Consider the following 20,101-nt stretch of genomic DNA (forward strand, 5'->3'; position numbering starts at 1 on the left):
ATCTTGGTGGAGAGGTATAAAAATCTGAGCCTCGCCCATTCGGGAACGGCTCTGTGCGGGTTGCGCTGAAAATGACGACAGTGGGGTCTCCTTTAATGTCCAGGCCCGTGTCCATTTCCATGTCCATTTCCATGTGCCCTGTAGCTTTTCACATAGTAACTTTGGCACTCGTGTAGCTCTGGCTGTGGTTGGGTCGTAGATCTCTGGCAGATGGAACCTTGAACTTTGGGAGCTTCCACAGCGAGGTGATACCGGTGCAAATTCCAACCGTGGCGTAGCGTGCCGGGACCTTGAGACCTTAAGTCTTGGGCACCCGTCGACAACAACAAAGTTGTGGAGACCAATGGATCTGACTTACGTCTTTATCTCATCTCCCTCCTAGCATGACCTCAACGGCATAGAAACGCGCGAAATCCGAAGAGTGCTTGATGACAAAAGATAAATAGGTAGGAAGTGCGCTCGGTCAGTATTAGTCCCCCATATAAAAATCAGAGGAAAATCACACCCAACACTTAGACCTACCTTTCCCTCTTCATTAAGAGTGCATTCGAATTCAGAAATCCGATCCCACACAGACGAATAAACTCGACCCTCCATCATGTCGACAGATTACAAATTCCAGGGCTGGCTCGGCCTCGACCCGGACTCAGTCAACGGCAAAATGGTTTGGAAAGAATATGAGCCCAAGCCATTTGAAGAGAACGACGTAGACATCAAGATCACTCATTGTGGTGTGTGCGGTTCGGACATCCACGTTCTGCGCTCGGGTTGGGGTCCGTCAGATTATCCGCTTTGCGTGGGCCACGAGATCGTCGGTGAAGCTGTGCGCGTTGGTCCAAAAGTGAAGGACATCAAGGTCGGCGACAGAGTCGGGGTGGGAGCACAAGCAGGAGCCTGTATGAACCAGAATGGCGACTGTGAATTTTGCGCCGACGGCATCGAAAACCACTGTCCCAAGGGGATTCCGACATACGGTAGCAGATACCCTGATGGAAGCAAAGCTTATGGCGGCTATGCCGACTACTGGCGTGGAAGTGCCAACTTTGTGTTCAAGATCCCAGACGAGATCCCGTCGGATGAGGCGGCGCCCATGCTATGTGGTGGTATCACCGCTTTCAGTCCCCTAAACCAGTATGGCGCAGGTCCGGGGAAGAAAGTTGGGATTATCGGGATTGGTGGCCTGGGGCACTTCGGAATCATGGGTGCCAAAGCCCTCGGCTGTGAGACGATCGTGGCCATCTCGCGGACCTCCGCCAAGAAGGAAGATGCGTTGAAGATGGGTGCCACTGACTTCATCGCCACCGACGAGGACAAAGATTGGGCCACGAAGCATGCTGGTACTTTGGACTTGATCGTGTCAACAGGTAAGCCAGCTTCTAACCACTGATTTGCAAGTGACGTGGGTGCTGACTTTGGTGTTGCAGTTTCTTCTCCTAAGATGCCGCTTCAGCAATATCTCCAGCTGTTGAGATTCAAGGGCGCCCTCGTCCAAGTCGGTGCCCCTGATGACATCGTGCCTGGTTTCAACATGGCTGCCCTCCTCTTGAAGCGGGCCAGCATTACTGGCAGTTATATCGGCGCTCCGGGAGAGATTAAGAAGATGCTGGAGATCTTCGCCAAAAAGGGTGTGCATACGTGGACCAACAACGTTCCCATGTCGGCAGCCAACAAGGCTATCGTTGATATGGAGGCTGGCAAGGCCAGATATAGGTATGTTCTCGTTAACGAGAAACACCTGAAATAGATGGATACTCGGGTATGGCGGTGGAGGAGTTGTAGGCGAATCAGCACCTCCTGGAACGGTTTGCGACAGTCTTGAGTCGTATTCAGCGCTGTAGTCTCTGGTAATGGAATCTGAGACCAAATCCAATGGTATTACCCCTCCTGTGACCGTTCTTCGGCTGTCAGCGTTCTGCCAATGTGGTCGAGCCTTTGTGTCAATCCTAACACTAGCTTCCCGGGCTCTTGGATTGCGCTGAGAGTTTCCGGGAGTCGAGTAGGTAGTCAACAGGTCAGAATGACTCACAGTGCGCCATGGTGGACAAACTCCTTGCCCTCTGTGCATTTGTGAGCGCTGTCGATATCGTGATTCCAGAGAAGAAGAAAAAGGGATGCAAGTCGAGGTGGAAGGATGGTAGTGATGCTAGACACCGCAGGGTGACTAAGCTGCGCTGAAATCATCCAGGATTTCCTCATTCTTGCCCTGCGCTGCGCAATCTCTTGACTGTACACTGTTGCGACCTCGACAGACCTCACTGGACGGTTTTCGATCTATTTTCTGACTGTCTGACATTCAACGACGATCAGAATCTTCGCTCACTGCTTGCTGCCTGCGTCCGGCGTCCAATAAATGAACTGCTTGCATATGCCCCCCACGAAGCGATTCGGACGGCAAAAACAGCTCGGTTAGAAGAAGCACGATATCAATCTTTCCCACGGCCTGGAAGAAGGGGGAACATATGTATCATAGTCTGATCGTCTGCTTGTCTGCCCAGATCAGCAGCACAGTTGTCAACACATATGGACCTTAGGAGTGACTCAAACCACGCAGCCTTGAATGGAGCTAAAGATAGGAAAGAGTTCCGTAACTGACGGTTGACGATTCCACCAGTCCACTCTGGCTGGCTCCAAACAAGGCTTGACAATCTGACATGATCAGAAGCAGCTACTGCAAAAATGTGCTGGTCGACGGCCCGATGGGACCACAACAAGGCTCTGACATGCCTATCTGTACGGTTGCCTGGAAATATGAGGCGGCCTAATGAATCTTCCTGAAGTTCGAGTTGGTCATACAGGTCAGAGACTCTCTTGCTCGGTTCTAACCCCGGCGTTCGACGTCGATGTCACTGAAAAATCTCCGGCGGCATCTTATCACCAAGGAGCACGTGCATCTCCTTCGGATCCGAGGCATCAGACCCGGTCATCTTTCCTGGTGCTTGGTGGGGGCGGGACTTTATCCTGGTGGAAATTTCGACCTCTCTACTGTGATTAACACCCCTGGCTAACGCTCCACGTAGCCGAAGAGATTCTGCATGGTCAGGCCGACTGATTAGTCGTTTCAACAGCCTGAACAACAGCACGGGCACCTCGTTGGAGTTTGATCTGCGAGAAAGTCTGGCCAGCCCATATCAGAAATCAATCATCCCACCCGTGTGTGGAAGCGTATGCCGCAAAGGGCCATCCCTTTTGCCCGCTCGTGTTCATGATTTCATTTTTGTCTCCTCACCAAGCGTTGTGGCTTTCACCCCACGGGCGGGAGCTCCAGAAACGCAAAACAGACGGCTATATGTCGACTGTGAATGGATGGATACGGGGATTTACGGAGACTCCATGTCTTGGAATGACAGGACCCGAACCATCTCCGCGTCACTTCCTTCTGCTTCAAACCTCACAGCATGGTTGGTTAATTTCCGCCGCTTGCCGCTGCTACCATGATATTCATTCGTCAGCTTACATCGACTAATGCTGAGGTCGTCGTATCATTCATTACCCTGTCACCCTGAAGCGACATGGAGCACCCAGCTTATGCCAACCTTGGGATAGGTCACCGAGGAGAATCGATCCCCTCATCCGGGGCGGACGCGGCTTATAGGCCACAGATGTCGTTGCACACCACAGCACGAGGCTGGTCCCATGTCCGGCTTAGGCCGAAAATTACACAATTTTTTGTCTATCCCGTGGCCAAATCTCAATCGGCCGTAAACAAGCAGAAGCAGAACCTATGACTGCCAGCTGTGGATGCTGAGCTCCGGCCATGAGACGGGGTCCCCGGGTTCCAGTCATGACCCTCCATACTATGTATAACCCTGTCCCGTCCCTGATTCTCCGACTCTGGGGGTTGTACTTGATCTTGCTCTTTCCCACATGCGACTTCTAGCACGGGTCACATTTTCCCCTCGATTCAGCAGAGCAACCATTGAATCGGTAGTTGTGTTGCGAAAATGTCTCTAACCACCATGTCGCTCGTCGACCTTCTCTTTCCCCAGGCAGAGCTTGAGGCATTAGGGAATAGATGGCACGAGCCTGTACCTAAGAGAAGGAGGATCGATCCGGACGTTGGACCAGGACATGAGCGAGGGCCAAAGCAGGATCGAGGAGCGACCCTGGCAACGTCTCGGAGACACAACAGTGATTCAGCCGTGTATCTAGGTCGCCGGGGGTCCTTCGCAACAACACGTCGCCGAATGTCATCCAAATCCCACACCAGCACTGCTAAGCGATCCAACCCTGAATTCAAGCCGTCTGCCACTTCGAGCTCGAATACTGCCACTTCGACCTCAAGAAGCACTGCGACTACCAAGACTACTGCTCCTACAGCGAAGTCCTTCCTACCAAGCTTCATCGAGCCATCCATCTTGCAGAACTACCTACAACATCTTCATCCTAACGATCGTCCGCGCTACACTTTGCCAAACCACTCCCAGGGTGAGACCCACAGCCGATCCGATGAAGACGCTCGCCGAGTACCTCAAGAAGGGAAACACGACGAGGATTGTATATCTTCCCCAGGCGCTTTGACGGCCGACACCTCGTCCCCTGCACCATCACACGACCACTGCGCGACACCTTCTCCCGGAATCTATGAGCAGCTGCACTGTGCTCCGTTCAGTCATTTGATCCAGGGACTGCGATGCACCGAGCATGAACGAGATATGGTGAACGATCTTCTCAATCCGAGCCCATCCACGACACTGTTGCCAGCCGAGTTTTCCGGCATCCAGTCAAAACGCGAGGCCGAGCAGATGGACCCTTTCAATGAATGCTACCATGCCGACGAAGGCTACCTTCACACCATGTTCCCTTTTGGGCCCGCTCAATCATTATTCGACTCAGTGCATGATTCCAAGTTCTCGACGTCGTTTCCTTTAATGTCGGACGAGATCAGGGATAGCGATGTACATTCATCCGGTCTGAGCCCCGGGATGGAGGAAGACGGAGAAGAAACCAAATCTCCGGCGGGATTAGTGATACGTGACTACAGCAGTTTCGGTGATGATGACGACGGTGACGACGGTGATCTATTCGACTACGACCGAGCTGCTGGACCACCTCTAGCAACGCCATGAGGAAATGCTGGATGGCATGGTTTGGACCGTGGAATCTCTTTGCTGAGGCGACACCCATCCGCATTTCACAGCACACTTCGAAGAATGCCCAACATTGGCAGTCACCAGATGTACATCTACGGAAGACTAAAAGAGTGCACACCTTCGGGACCCTCGGCACCTTGACGCGTAGCGACGTCGGTTCCGAAGGAGAAAGAGGAATGGAGACCGAAATGAAATCAAATGAAATCAAATGAGAACCCGAATGTCAATGATCGATCATATTTCAGATTTGTGGCTCCAGTCTTATTACATTTTCACGTCTCGGCGTCCCATCTTGACGACGGGTATTTGTGAACTCTTCTGATCTGCTTCTTCCCGAATCCACGAAACATTTATTGCAAGCATGTGAAACAGTCCGGTACCCGGTGCTCATCTTCCACTGCCCTCTTACAGAGTATTGACATGACCGCAACCCCCGGACAAGACAACCCCACAACACCATGTATGATTCCACCTTGATACACCAATCATACGTACGATAAGGTATCTTACTTGTATCACAACGAGCATTCAACTCCCCACCGTGTACCACTTTGTACCGGGGCATCCGCGTGGTTTGAATGACCGACCCTCTTGCCTCATGACCCTGAAGCCAGCCGTTTCTAGCCGCCGGTTATTGCTGATGAATCTGATTCGTCTGTCTAGCCGGTCACCTTTCTAAGGCCAAGCCTGTCAACCACGGCTTTCTCTCCGCGCCACAACTGATCGACTTGAAGGGACTGCATATTACAGAGTACCTACGTATTTATTGGCATTCTTTCCTGGGGGTAAGGAGGATGTAAAGGAGGTCGGGTAGCTTGACTCTGGTTATATGCGGTGGATACTCCTAGATACCCGGTAAATGGTAGTATACAACCGATCACGGCTCTCGGCCCGTCCTGATCTCCTCGGGCTCTACGGGTTTTTGGTACGCGCGGTACGACGGCTATATGCTTTCCTGCATGGATTCATGAACTGAACCAAAGAACACTTGGATCCTCGTGAGGATAGGCTCGGTTGGGTCAAAGATACAAGATGTCATCGATACACTGCTTCTTCTTGGTAGGCAATAATGAACTGGGTTTACAGGATCGAAGGCTCTACGCGGTATGGATACTTGCGATCGAACAACTCCATCCTTCAGTGATTCGATGTAGATATCCTTCGTCTAGCATCTTTTGGTCACCAGTGGGTTTGTCGACACGGCATTGGGAAGGAGGCTGACTTTGTCAACGTCCTGCGCATGCCATGAATGATGGTGCTTGCATTCGATTGCTATGCTGATGATCTAGTAAGCACAAGCTGTTCTGTTTCCTGATATATGACTGCATCCGAAGCGAGACTGGTCTATCCCAATTGCAATTCTCCTGTTAATCACATGCCCACCCCATCTGCAGCCAGAGCGGCAATACTGTCCATGCGCAACATCCTCGCCTGCCTGAGATTGCTCTCCCGCACATCTTCACCTTCCTGGTCGGCCTCCAATTCGTCTTCCAGCCGCGAGACCTCGTCACTGCGCCAGCTGTCGTCGTCTATGCTCGGCACCACCTCCTGCACGGGCAACCGATGATCCAGGATATCACGGGCATTGCGCATATCGCTCTCCCTCGTCCTGGCCAGCGACTCGTCGAACGTTTGGGTGATCCCGGCGGCGAAGTTGCGCTTGGCCACCCGCTGCGAGGCCGTCTCGATGTCCACGTCGACAAACCACGTCTGGTCCATGAGAGCGTGGGCGTCGCGCCACCCGTCAGCGTCCAGAGCCGTGTACAGCCCCTCGAACAGCAGGATGCGCGCCGTGGGCGGGATGGCAATGTCGTTCAACACGGGATCCTTGATGGCGTGGTCGAAGCTGGGCGCGTAGATGGTCCGCGTCTCGGGCGTGAGCGGCTTGCGCACCTGCGTCACCAGCTCCAGATAGCTCTGCGCGTCGAACGTGAATGCCGCCCCGCGTCGGTAAATCGCTTCCTCCGCGTTGGGCATCTCGGCCAGCTGCTTGCGCGTCAGGTGGTAGCCGTCGAGCGGGACCACGAACGCAATGTCCGGCTGCGACGGGTCCGGCGCGACAGGTCGGTTGGGGAACTGTGTGTGCATCGTCTCATGGTGCTTTTTGTTCAGCCCGTGCGCGACGGTCGCCGCCAGAGTCGTCTTTCCGCTACCGGGGATGCCGGCGATGGCGATCATCAGCCGTTGTGAGAGATCGCATTTCGAAAACTTCTCTAGAATTTACATCAGTTGGCAACTTGGGGGTAAACAAGAGACGTAGAAGAGGTCGTCTTACCCCAAGTCTGGTCTACCAGACGCTGGACGTGGGACTCCATCTGACGCTCTCCCCCGTCAACCGGGACGGGAACTGAGGACTGTGTGGCTCGATCAGAAGCCGGACCCAACCTCTTGAAGAGTGTGTCTGTCTTGCGTAGCGATGTAATGGAGGACGGCCAAGACGGTCTGATGCTACCTAGCTGTTAGAGCGTGAGAAGATCTGGGTAAGAAGTGGTGGCTTTTGTCATGATCGCGAATGAAACATGGTTCAAGGCGTGCGTCACAGCGTTGCTCTGGAGAATAGAACTATGATCTCGAAACGAACACGGTTGGTGTAGGTATAAATTGATGAGATGGTTCTGCTGGTCTCAGGTTTGAAGGTACTCGGTGACGGGGATACTGGATGCTGGTTCATGCGAGATAAGGCAATCAACCCGCATATTTGGCAGCCCTGAGTAAAAGAATGACTTGATATCTAGAGATACGAGAAACAGAGTCGCAAGTAGCAAGTGGTCGACGTCGATGCGGAGGCGGAGCTTCATTCTTCCGTACCGTAATCACGTGTGGTCCCGTGATCTGGGGCCCCTTGTTCCCTGCGCCTTCTCCCCCAGGTTTCCACACGGGCGGCCGTCTGTCTTCCATCAAACAACCTCGAACGTTGTCGCATTCACTCATTTGCGCCGTGTTTGTCATTGTCTTCCAGCAAGCGTGATTTTTGTTTATGTCCCAGTCAATCCTTCAGTTCGTCTTTGTTTTCGGCCACTCCTTGCGTCGTCGGTTTCACGAGAAAACCACCAAAGCAACCCGTCCTCTTCACAAGCGAGTCCTTTCTTGCGCCTTTGATCCTCAAGTGATTACCAGTGATACCCCCATCAGCTATCCACTATGAAGAACATCTCGGTCCTCCCTCTATTGCTCGCCTTTGCTGTTTGCGTCTTTGCCGATGTTCCTCCAGCCTGTCTCCTCAGCGCAGTCAACACACAAGACGATCCTGGTGATCTTGCAGCCGTCTGCGGCAAGGAGGCTACCGATGTTCAGAAAGCCATTGCCAGCATTTGTGGTGCGAATCAGTCCGTGGCTCAGTCTGCTTTCATCGCTACTTGCTCGGGTGCCGGTTCTTCAGTTGGTGAGTTTTGTGCCGCAGGAGAGACGCTGAATAAGAAAGGAGCACCACAAACTAATTACACCTGCGTTTGCTTCCAAATTTAGCTCCTTACACCGCAACCTCGACATCCTCGAACAGCCTTACGAGCGGTACTTCGTCCTCCAGCGGAACCATCTACGTTACATCCGGTACCGGCGGCGCAGCTGCTACTGCTACTGCTACGGTGACGGGCTCTGCTTCTGCGACCAGCTCAACCGGGGGCAGTTCGGCGACTGGAAATGCAGCTGCAGATGTCAAACAAGTGGGTAGCTTCGCTGCTGCTGCTATCGCAATTGCCGGGGTCGTCGCTGTTCTGTGAAAGGACACCCCACAATTGACTGGTCTGACACTGAAGTCTTTCGCCGCGTTGATCAGGCAGGGCATTTGGCGTTTGGTTTCCATGGTTCAGATGTTACGGGGCACAGAATATGGTCGCTACGGGATCCTTGCAAGGCAGGCCTTGGCGGTCAGAGCCGATGGATTTTGCGACAACCATGGACGGGCGTGTCAAGACTTGGCCTTGTCCCTATGGACTACGATTGTACATTTTACCATCCTCTTTCTTCCTTCTGGAAGTTTGTTTCTGGGTACGGGAGTGACGGCCCTCTCAAATATCACATCGTCTACCTGACAGATCATGCTGGGCTTGCTGGTCAGGACTGATCTGTTCTGTCTTCAAGAAGACTGTGGTATGCTTTCTTTTTAGAGCTGGCTTTGGCCTATCATCAGACCGTATGTACAAGGACATAACCTCAAAAAGCAACCTTGATGCAGCTGTTTTTCCAAAATGCGAGACGGATGTGGCCTAAGCCCTACGCTGATCAACCACTGAGCAGGAATCAGACACGGTTTCATCAGCAACCTCTCTGCCGGCCATGATATAATCCTCCCGTCGAAACAAGCATTTCCCCCTCGTAAAGGATACGGTGTTGAACTTCATGCAACGCCAAATTCCTTTGTCTGCCTGTACCGTAGCCTTTTTCATCTAACGATCATGTCTTCTCGCCTAGGCCCTGTACCAATCCACTTGACCGGGATGCCAACCTCGGCTTCGATATACGCGACATAGTCTCGTGCTTCGACCGGCAGCTCCTCAAAGGTCTTGCAGCCAGTAGTCTTGGTCTGCCAGCCCTTAAAGGTCTTGTACTCAATCTCCAGTCTCTCCAGAGCATCGAGGTCGGCCGGGAAGCTATCAAGAACCTGGCCATCCACTTTGTAAGCCGTAGCAACGCGAATGACATCGAAATCGTCCAGGACATCGAGCTTGGTCAGATTTATTTGCGTGTAGCAGTTGACGGCGGCCGAATACTTGACCAAGACCAAGTCGAACCAGCCACAGCGACGCTTGCGACCAGTCGTCACGCCGAACTCACGGCCAATACGCTGCAGACGCTCACCATAGTCCGCGTCGACCGGGGAGATGGCGGCGTCCAGTTCAGTAGGGAAGGGACCGGAGCCAACGCGGGTGGTATATGCCTTGACGACACCGACGATGTTGCTTCCCGGCGCGGACAGGGATTGCGGAGACAAGCCAGCCAGGCCGGTGAAGACGCCGCCGAGGCCAGTATTGCTCGACGTCACGTACGGATATGTGCCATGGTCGATGTCGAGGAGAAGGGCATTGGCGCCTTCGATGAGGATGTTCGGCTGGGGAGCGGCCTCGCCGACTCCAGTGCCGTTCGCCTTGACCACCGCAGCCTTGGTGCCCACCGCCTGGGCGAGCAGAGGCGTCTGGTCGACGACATACTGCTGCAACTCGGCTCGGAGGGCACTGAGCTTCTCGATCTCGGCCTCGACGCTATAGCCCTGCAGCGCGGCATCGCCGTAAAGTCGACGGTAGTTGGCCTCCAGGTCACGCAGCCGCTTGACCCAGCGCTGCTGTTCGTTGACCAGCATCCAGAAAGTGACACCACGACGGGCGACCTTGTCGCTGTAGCATGGGCCAATGCCCTTGCGGGTGGTGCCGATCATGCCTTTGCCGCCCTCGACGGATTTGGACTTCTCTTCGGCCACCCCGTCCACCACGCCGTGCAGGTCGAAGCAGACATGGGCGCGGTCACTGATCAGGATGCGTTCCCGCACACCTTGTAGTCCTTTCTCTTCTAGTGCCTTCAGTTCCTTGAAAAAGCTGGGGATATGTACCACGCAGCCCGTGCCAATCAAGTTGATCTTGCACGACGGGTTGATCAGGCCGGATGGGAGGATGTGGAAGTCGTAGGTCACGTCGTTCACCACGATCGTGTGTCCGGCATTGTTCCCGCCCGCGGCACGGCACACCAGGTCGGCCGACGTGGCGAGGATGTCGACAAGCTTGCCTTTGCCTTCGTCGCCCCATTGCGAGCCCAGCACGAGCGTGACAGGCATCGTGGCAGTTGATGTGAGATCTTTCTTGCTACTTGTAAACAATTCAATGCGATCTGCGAGATCCGAAGGTGCGTCGGCAGGGAAGGAAAAGGGAGGGCAAAGTGGAAGACGCTTTTCAGATCGATATCCTCACTATCATGGCGCAATGGAGCCGGCTCTGTGGAGTGGGAAGAGGTACAATGAGGTTTCAAGACGCAATTCAATGGTCTCACGGTTCGAGGTGGTGGGGGTTGAGTATCGGTATCAGAGTGGATGAGTCTTTTTGTGTCAAAAACACGCACGAGGGGAAATTTTCTTGGGGATCAAGGAGCCATGTCCGCACCGGCAGTACTACAGCTTTGGCGGGGGTTTTTGATTGCTTTTCCCTCCTTGTCTCATTTGATGCTCGGCAGAGACACAGTTGACGTGCTCTGCTGCCTTTGGAACGCGCCTAGATGGGTACAGCATGTCCATGGGATTCGACGGTTCTGAAATGAAAGAGTCCTTCAAACGTGATATATCTTCAATACAAAATGATGGGACCGGCCATTTCATTACATCCTCAATCCTCCTCTCATCTTCGGCGTGATGGTCAGCCACTGGAACTGCATCAGAAACGCAATACAAGACTTCAGCTGTGTCTATTTGGCTCTGATATCAATATACAAACTCTTGACCGACCAAGGCTTCACTGAGCTTCCAGCATCTATCTGCATTCGTCTTGTCCAAGGCATACGGAGCAACCCATTTCGGGTCGGACGTTACTTGGGTGTCTGTCAAGTAAATGCCCTTGTCCACTGCCCACAAGTCAGCACGTTCCTGGGACAGGTGAATCGCATCCACTAACCTGAGAGCGTTGGGTCAATTGCTGCCCTGATCGAAGTCGAACATCCTTGTTCTGGTGTTTTTGTCTGCGGCATCATAATTCCAGTCTGAGAAGCGACAGCCATACTCTCCTTGAGTATCTCAGGTGTGAGGAAACGGTGGAGATTGGTCGGTACGCCTGAGTCAATCAGTCTGTTGATGCACTTGCTATGCCCCTTTAACAACTGGACACCTACTTCCAGGATCAACCGCAAATGCTGTCAGACCCTTCTTCCCCAGTCTGTCATTCAAGCCCACAGCCATCAGGATATTGGCGGTTTTGGATTGCCCGTATGCCAGAAACGGATTGTACTCCTTGCCGTCATTGAAGGTGGGATCGTCGAACACATCCGACAGGACGTTTCCATAACTTGAGATGTTGACCACTCTGGCACTCGCACTCTTGTCTGTGGTGACGAGCTTTGGTACGAGCAAATTGGTCAGGAGAAAGTGACCAATGTGGTTTGTAGCGAATTGTCGCTCGATCCCGTCCTCTGTCTTAGAATATGGACACGCCATGATGCCGGCATTATTGATCAGGATGTCTATCGCGGGAATGGTTTCGTCTTCCAAAATGTGTTGCGCGGCTTTTCGGACACTTTTCAAAGAGTCAAGGTGTATCTCAACGAATTTCGTCTCAATACTCGAATCCAGCTCATGGATCTTGTCAATGACTGGTTGGATCTTATCAAGGTCTCGTCCTAGCAGCACAAACATTGCGGGAGATCCTTTCGCCAGTGTGATCACCGTCTCAGAGCCGACGCTTCCCCAGCTGGGGCCTGTAATCAAGACTGGTGGTTTGATCAGTCTCCTGCAGCAGCTGATCGTTCTCGCTTGACTCACTTGTCTTGCCTCTGATGTGCTCCTTAAAAGTCGCGACCACCTCATCGCCAGTGGTCTCGAACCCAAACTCAACCATTGCTGATGTTCTCTTGCCTCAAGCGTGTCTTGGGTTCTGGATACTTAAATCGCTCTGCTGCTGACCTTGTCTGAGACCGCAGTCTTGTTGACATTCTCTCAGCAGGACCCCCGAGCTTGTCTTATATCCCCGTCATCCAGGCCTCCAGCATCGACTTGATCCTGGACTCCACCATATGCAGTATTCGGACAATGAAGGCGGCGTTTGCGGCTTTAATGCACGAAGCTGATTGGTGGCTAGCCCGTTTACTAACCTGGCTGCTGCAAGGCTGCAAGGCTGCGAGGCTGGCGGCCCCCGACTCCTTAACTCCAGCATTGTGCATACGGTACTTCCCATCGCATCATTAGATGTGAATGAGAGGTCAGCACCATCCGTCTTCGTGGAACTATGGTCAGGCACAAAGGAAAAACCCACATGGCATGGAAGTATGTAAGACCTACTAGACGTGCCCCATCACTCTACATACAAGGAGCCATCTCACGAGCAGAAGAGGAGCTCATTGAGTTCTCAACGTGCTTCTGCGAGGCGCCACTGAGAACCGGAGCAGCATGGTGGTGGCGGCGAACACCATCTATAGACGACTAATGACCATGTCGGTGTTCATGTCGTGTCTTTAAGAAGCGGTTGCACAGCCTTACCATCAGCGCAGATGGTTATCGCAAAGATATACGTGGCGGCCTCTTCAGGTTCAAGCCAGCTCCCACTGTCGACAGATATGTGCTGACCCTCACAAAGAGTCTTGGACATCAATCATGCAACACAGGTGAGTGCTTTCTACTTCACTGCAACCTCTGACTTCTCTCTGATCAACTTGACTTGACTTCTCTTCCACCCTCTTACACCTTTATCATCAACACTGTCATCGCACTGTCCCGCGTCTACAACACGACGCCGACAGTACTTTACGTCTTGTCAGCTATTCGTGGCCTAACTGACATGCTTCTCTGGTCGCGTGGACTTCACGGATGAGCAAGGCGCGAGGAGAAGAAGGATTCTGACTTGGTTTCTTTCATCCCGCAACCACTCCACCCAAGACAGCTGGCATATGGCTGAACGACAAGTCAACCATACCGTGCTGCTGCTCAAGATTCCAGGTACGTAAGAGACAATCTTATAGGAGTGCTATGAACTGTGCTAACAACAGCAGTGGCCAGATCCCTGTTCTCAAGTGAGGACAGATCGCGACGACCTTGGCTAAACATAGTCTTACCTTATTGCCTGCGCGACAGAGCTCACCTTTTCCTCCTCATCATCCCTCCTCACAGCCACGTCATGCAAGAACAGCAGCAAGACAGTCACGGCGCAATGGAGCAGACTCTAGAAGATGCACCTCCTCACAGCGTCAAGTCCGGCGACGACAATATTGCCAGCGATAACGAGTATGACGGTGACATCGACATGAGCGATGCAGAAGACAGCACAGACGAGGAAGACAATACCACTTCACAATCCGAGTCTGAATCTGGATCTGAAGCCGAATCTGGATCTGATTCTGACTCTGAATCCGAGTCTGAATCTGAATCCGAAGAAGAAGGCGAAGATGAACAGAACCAATCGCTTTCCCATACCAATGGCCATGCACGTGAAAGTGACAGCGATAGTGAAAACGAACATCTCACTATCACCGAACGTCTCCTCATCTTCAACGCCGACAGCAAAAACATGACCCCAGCCGAAATGCTACGCCACGTAGACAAACTGAGGAAGGCGATGGACAACAACACCGAGGATCACATCGACCCCTGGGCGAAGCGTGTCTTCACCACCCGTGTTCTCGACACTGTCGACGACGGCGTCAAGTTCCTTCGCATGATGCACCGCAAGCTACGCCAACTGTTCCAGAACGCCAGTGAGGAAGAGAAACCAGGCTGGGATGCGAAACTGCAGACATTGGACTTCAACATTGCCGTGCTGCGGGGGTGCTCGGTGGTGGCGAGAGCCGGGATGATGGTCGAGGATCGAATGAGAGAAGCCATGATTGAAGATCCTGGTTGCAACTTGCCTTGTTGTGCGGGTCGCAATGACTCAAGCCCAGGACAAGAGGCGTCAGAGGCCTGAAAACATTGAGTCAGACATGTCCGTGGCAGTGTCGCTCTCTCTGTGAATCTGGCTTGAGAACTTGAGCTGAGATTCCCTAAACACGGAAAAAGAGATCATCGACGCGACGGCAGGCTGATCATATGTCTGCAACAAGAGAAAGAGAAAGAGAGCTATTCTCACAACCACGGCTGGAGACAAGCAGAACCATTCTGCAGAGCTTAGAGCTAGAGCTAGAGCTAGTCACTCAAACGAGTGGTACATCTGTCCATGTCCATATCCCTTTCCAAGCCATGAGTCGAGTCCAGCCCAGCCCAGCCCAAACGCCACATGCACTCCTTATTCAGTGATCTTAGAACCCGCGAAACCCTACCATACGCATGAGTGATGTCTGCACATAACGTTCCCCCATCCTCCCATCCCATCCGTTGTTTCATTACTTCGCCGATCCCGTCATGACTCCTTTCTTTGTAGATACCCATTCATAATCAAAGCCATTCTCCGTCTTGCTGTCTCTAGTCAAATTCTGTCATCTGATAATGAACCACTTTGTCAACTCGTCTATCGCGTGCATAAATCTTGGATACACCGTACGCCCTGCATCTTAACCTCCGTTCCATCGTAAGCATTGAACTTCGACTCCTCAGTCCCATGGCAGATGTCACCCTAGCTTAAACGCCCCACCTAGCCAATGAGTAGGAAGCCTTCGTGGCGGTAGCATCATGGGACGTTTCTTTCGGAAGCGTAGTACTCCATCTATCCTGGTTCCGAACAGTAGATATAGTACGCCGACGCCGATCCAGGGAGGTGTCTGTAAGATAGAAGGGCAGGCGACAACTTCACCTGTCTTCAGTGGTATTGCGGATCAGGTTTCTTCTCGCGGTGGTTGATAGTCTTCGACATGACTAGAATCGATCACCCATCATCTGCCTGGGCGCGAGCGGCCGAGAATCCAATCCGAACCCGTCCACATCCACATCATCACGGCCAGTCCCCTGCACACGCATGTCTTCATGAGATCTGAGACGATCTGGGACACGGCGAGGTGTCAGTCGGCCAATTTCTCGGTCGTTCGCATCATGCTCACTCTCCCAGCTCGTACGCCCGCGATAGACAGCTTCGAGTTCAGCTGAAGTTGGCACGGAGGGAAGAGGTGGCGAAGACAGAGGCTGTGCAGGATAATAGGGCAACTGGGATTGTGAGTTGAAGCGCGAGTGAAGAGGCGATTGGCTTTCGTGGCGGTTATGGACGAGAATGCCGGGTCGTGAAGTTTCTCTCGACTTCGGCCGTGATAGTGGGGGAGGAGTGGAGATGGCGTTGGGAAGACTCAGGTTGGTCGTGCTGTTGTTGACGATGCTGTAAGACCGGGCGCGCGGAGGTGGTGTGGTGGATGTCGATGGCGGCATATTGAAGTTGAATGTTTTGTACACTTCCAGGTCACTCTGTTGTGGGCTTATTGGGCCTGCGCTGTCAGGGACCATGGTCGTTGCTCCGCTCGAGACAGTTGTGCTCCGAGCTTTGCGTTGCAGGGCTTCTTGAGGCTTGTTTTGCATCGCTGGGCCACCTGCACCTGATGGAGGTCCTCCAGGCGGCCCTTTTGGAAGTGGAGCTGCTGGGTAGAAGATCGACTTGACCACAAACGCGACACTGATTATGACGCCTAATCCACCCAGACCGACACCCATCAGCCAACCGCCGCGAATGCCGGCCATAGGGCTGTGGCCGTGGTTGTTGACATGGACCTCCACAGTTGATGCCAATCCAAGCCCAAGCGAAATAGAGTAGTTGACGACGGTGCTGATCAGACTGCCCGCCACGCCCTGCTGGTGAGGCGGGAAGAAGTTGGACATGATCAGTGTTGCGGCCGGGAAAGACATGTCCATCCCAAACGGCATGATAAGTAGACTGACAAACGTCCAAGTCCAGTATGATGTCCTGTTGACGTTCGGGTCGATGGCGAGCAGTAGCGGACCCAAGGTGAAAGCCACCAAGGCCCAGAAGAGGGTCCACGAGGGCCGACACTTTCGCATCATCCAAGCGGTCAGGATGGAAGCAATGAACGCAACGGGCACGATCGGCACGACGTGTAATGCAGCTTCGAGCGGAGCCTCGCGTTTGATCCCGAGGAGAAATTTCCAGAGAAACCATGTCCAGATCCCAAAGGTTGCCCAACCACATGCAACGGCACCGAGAACGAACCCGACATCAGCCTTGAGCATCTTGAATGGTACCAGTGGTTGTGCAGCAACTCTGAGCTCGATGACAATAAAGAATGCAATCAGCAGAAAGCCGATGATGAGAAGCATGAAGATATATTGAGTGCTCCAACCAGAGGCCGGGGCTGAGACCAGGGAGACTTGGATGCAGATTAGTCCACCGACTCCTGTAATGGCGCCCAACCAGTCCATGTCTCCCAGCTTCTCTCTGACAGGTCGCATCTGCTTTGGCGTAGGTGGCGGAGAAGGCAGAACAAGTTGCGCCAGGGCAGCCAAAAGACAGCTCACGATGGCGAGAGTGTAGAAGCTCCACCACCAGGACAAAAATCTGGCGAAAACAGCACCAAAGATCATCCCCATATATGCGCCCACAGGTGCACAAAGGCCGAACAATGTGAAAGAGAAAATCTTCTGTTTCGACCCTGGCGGATACGTTCGTCCCAACACGGCAAGACCGTTTGGAACCATGAGACTTGCGCCCACACCTTGGAACCCTCTGGCTACAAAGAAAAGCTCATACCCTGCGTAGTGACTCAGGCCAGCAACAACGCTCCAAGTACTGAGGAAACAGTAGCCAATCACTACCATCATCTTGTGGCCAAAGATATCCCCGAGTCGGCCTCCAACGAGGATGAATGTCCCAAAGGATAAGGCGTAGGCGGCGACGAGCCATGGGAGCACCGAAGGGTTGGCGATCGAAAACGACCTCGCAATACCATGACTTACTGGGAAGACTGTCGTCAAGGTCGACTGAGGGATTAGTTGAAGAAATGCCACCATGATATTGAATAGGATTTCTTGCTGTCGCGACATGCTTTGACACAGCCAACCACCTGGAGGTCCCGGGGGTCCACCTGGGGGTGCTGACGGCTTCTGTGATTCTGGAATGCCCTTTTCCGTCATGCCGGACATCTTATCGACAGTCTGCTGGGTGTTGGTATGTAGAGGATGACGTGGGGGAACGGACAGCTTCAGTCTATCCTGGCCTTCGGAAGACATGATCAAGGAGGCAAATGATTCATGTGTTACAAAACCTCAGTGACACTCAACAAAGGGAAAGGAATAAAGAATAAGGCGGTACGCGGGATAAGTACTAGGTAGCGAGTCCCTCAGGGCAAGAACAAGGCGTCATATGTGATATACAAGAATACACACGGTAGAAAGGCCGGGGGCGTACCGCGAGGATAAGATGAGGCAAGGATTGCTCCCAAAGCATTCTGCATGTGCATCGGCGCGCCGACTCGCCGTTGGTATTGTTAGAATAGTTTTGGCCCATATTCGCAGTCTGCCAGAGATTGACTCTGCAGGAACATATCCTACCAACTCCTGCTCCCAGGGACGGTACCACGACTGGCAGGGTGGGTCATCCCGGGAAACTTTGTCGGGGAAATGGTACTATGGTCTAGCAAGCCACCTCATTTTGAATACTGCGCCCGAATGCAGAACTCGGCTTGGACTTAGACGTAAACAGACAGCGCGCTCAGGTGGTAGACTCTTGGAGGAACGCGGGAAAGGCTTTCTTGGTTTCGATGGAATGCTTTTTGGATGTCGTTGCACACGTCTAGTAGACCAAGCGCGGGACAAGTATGATAGGATCGTCCAGCCATTTCCAGACTAAGCGTGCCAATCAGCCACAGTACTAGTAGTCAGCAAACGGTTCGTCGATAGTCATGATGATCCCAAACGACAATCTTTGCCTTACGGCGGCCTGCAAACATGGGGCCCAGGCCTGATCTGATGTCGAACCAGGTACGTACTGCCTGCCGTACTGTAGTCCCCGGTCAACACGGGCAACGCTAGCAGATGGTGTGTTTTGTGGCGTCAAGCTGGACAACCACTCACGACGCGGTTGGAGACTGAAACGAACCGCAGAGACGAGCGTGGTGATGGAATTGGCAGCAGAACAATCCATGGGCAGCTCTTCGTCTGCTTCTCGTTTCTGGACGAAGTCGGCGAGTCGGAGTTTCGAGGAGATTTGATTAAGCAACGCGGTGGAGCCCGGAGATTGGGCCGCTAAGCTACAACAGGACTAGTGCTCGATTGAACCGGACGCCAAGACCTGTCCGGATTCTTCTCCCTCTCGCTTGTTCGTTCAACAATCGCATCCTCGCACGGCAGACGGCAGACGACCAGGGATTGATTGACTCCTGTTGTCCGCTTTCCTTGCTGGTCGCCAATACAGGCAGGTACTGGGCAGGTAACACAGGAGTACCGAGTACTACTGTTGGAGGGTTCCTTCTCTTGAGTCTTCCTTTCGTCAGGGCATATGTCTCTGCCATCCGTCACGCTATATATGTTCTTCCTCTCAATTGCATGCTTCCACCGAGTGTCGAAACCCAGGAGTCATTGGGTACACTCTCCATGTGCAATATGGTGAGACCTGTCCAAGTCAGGAATGCTTCATGCAACTCTCCAACAGCATGGCGACGACTGGGTAGGCTCATCATTTTGGCATTGTTGGCTTTTCTTGAGCACCCACCAACGATTGTGGTCTTATCGCAACGTGAGCACAGTACGATAACTGAAACCAGATGCGGTAGTTTGCTGCTGCGGAAGGCTACAGTACTGAATCATCACTATTCATGATGTGACCACGCTGTACATGGAGGGAGCACTTTTACACGCTGTGTACAACCAGGATACCAAGCCCTGAACCCGGCGGAAGTTTTCACAAGACGGAAATGCGATTGTCAAATATCAGCCACTTTATAAGGCTGCACCTGTTTCAGTCAAGCCCAAGAGATCTTCAACCATTGGTGATCATCTCCCTGATAAGCAAGCGATAATAGACTCTGGCTGCCAAAAGAGGTGCTTATCAGAGTTAAGCGTGAAAGAGGTGGGACGGTGCCTGAGAAAGCTTACCACTCAACATGGTTGTCGACTTTTCGCGTCATCCCCTTCCCTGTCTGCCATATTTTGGTTCGGGACTCTATCAAACCTTTCCTTCCCGCACAGCGCCACGCCGCGCAAGACCAACGGTGGGCGGCCTGAGATGTATCTCCTAGGTCCAATCTTACAATTCTGGAGGGATTGCTTGACAAGCTGAGACATCGGAGCTGAACACGACACGTATGACAGACCTTCTGCAAGCACTCCAACTTCTGACTGGGTCCATTGATTCGTTTAGTGACCCTAGCTTCTGTGCGACGACAAAACGTGATATCAAGCATTTATGGTGTCGCAGGAGTCACTTCCTTTAGTTGTCTCACCACCAGACTGAGCTGGGCGGACG

General features: G+C 52.9%; 7 protein-coding genes across 7 annotated transcripts; 3 read left to right on the forward strand and 4 right to left on the reverse strand.

The window, feature by feature from the left end:
* Positions 1–598: 598 nt before the first annotated feature.
* Positions 599–1,744, forward strand: A1O1_06396 (uncharacterized protein; the record flags this gene model as incomplete). The annotated part of the gene is made up of 2 exons (XM_007727275.1): positions 599–1,364; positions 1,425–1,744. 2 exons carry the CDS (start codon positions 599–601, stop codon positions 1,742–1,744), a joined length of 1,086 nt encoding a protein of 361 aa, XP_007725465.1.
* Positions 1,745–3,956: 2,212 nt separating this feature from the next.
* A1O1_06397 (uncharacterized protein) lies at positions 3,957–5,066 on the forward strand (the record flags this gene model as incomplete). Its single annotated transcript, XM_007727276.1, has 1 exon — positions 3,957–5,066. The coding sequence occupies one exon, from the start codon at positions 3,957–3,959 to the stop codon at positions 5,064–5,066; it is 1,110 nt and encodes a 369-aa protein (XP_007725466.1).
* A 1,395-nt stretch (positions 5,067–6,461) lies between these two features.
* A1O1_06398 (uncharacterized protein) lies at positions 6,462–7,405 on the reverse strand (the record flags this gene model as incomplete). Its single annotated transcript, XM_007727277.1, has 2 exons — positions 6,462–7,303; positions 7,366–7,405. 2 exons carry the CDS (start codon positions 7,403–7,405, stop codon positions 6,462–6,464), a joined length of 882 nt encoding a protein of 293 aa, XP_007725467.1.
* An 826-nt stretch (positions 7,406–8,231) lies between these two features.
* Positions 8,232–8,809, forward strand: A1O1_06399 (uncharacterized protein; the record flags this gene model as incomplete). The annotated part of the gene is made up of 2 exons (XM_007727278.1): positions 8,232–8,472; positions 8,556–8,809. The coding sequence occupies 2 exons, from the start codon at positions 8,232–8,234 to the stop codon at positions 8,807–8,809; spliced, it is 495 nt and encodes a 164-aa protein (XP_007725468.1).
* Positions 8,810–9,471: 662 nt separating this feature from the next.
* A1O1_06400 (adenylosuccinate synthetase) lies at positions 9,472–10,854 on the reverse strand (the record flags this gene model as incomplete). Its single annotated transcript, XM_007727279.1, has 1 exon — positions 9,472–10,854. The coding sequence occupies one exon, from the start codon at positions 10,852–10,854 to the stop codon at positions 9,472–9,474; it is 1,383 nt and encodes a 460-aa protein (XP_007725469.1).
* Positions 10,855–11,490: 636 nt separating this feature from the next.
* A1O1_06401 (uncharacterized protein) lies at positions 11,491–12,616 on the reverse strand (the record flags this gene model as incomplete). The annotated part of the gene is made up of 4 exons (XM_007727280.1): positions 11,491–11,630; positions 11,681–11,836; positions 11,895–12,488; positions 12,541–12,616. 4 exons carry the CDS (start codon positions 12,614–12,616, stop codon positions 11,491–11,493), a joined length of 966 nt encoding a protein of 321 aa, XP_007725470.1.
* Positions 12,617–15,558: 2,942 nt separating this feature from the next.
* A1O1_06402 (uncharacterized protein) lies at positions 15,559–17,868 on the reverse strand (the record flags this gene model as incomplete). Its single annotated transcript, XM_007727281.1, has 1 exon — positions 15,559–17,868. The coding sequence occupies one exon, from the start codon at positions 17,866–17,868 to the stop codon at positions 15,559–15,561; it is 2,310 nt and encodes a 769-aa protein (XP_007725471.1).
* Between the last annotated feature and the right edge of the window lie 2,233 nt (positions 17,869–20,101).

This window comes from Capronia coronata, assembly GCF_000585585.1.
Source record: "Capronia coronata CBS 617.96 chromosome Unknown acBCG-supercont1.5, whole genome shotgun sequence".
Taxonomy (NCBI): domain Eukaryota; kingdom Fungi; phylum Ascomycota; class Eurotiomycetes; order Chaetothyriales; family Herpotrichiellaceae; genus Capronia; species Capronia coronata.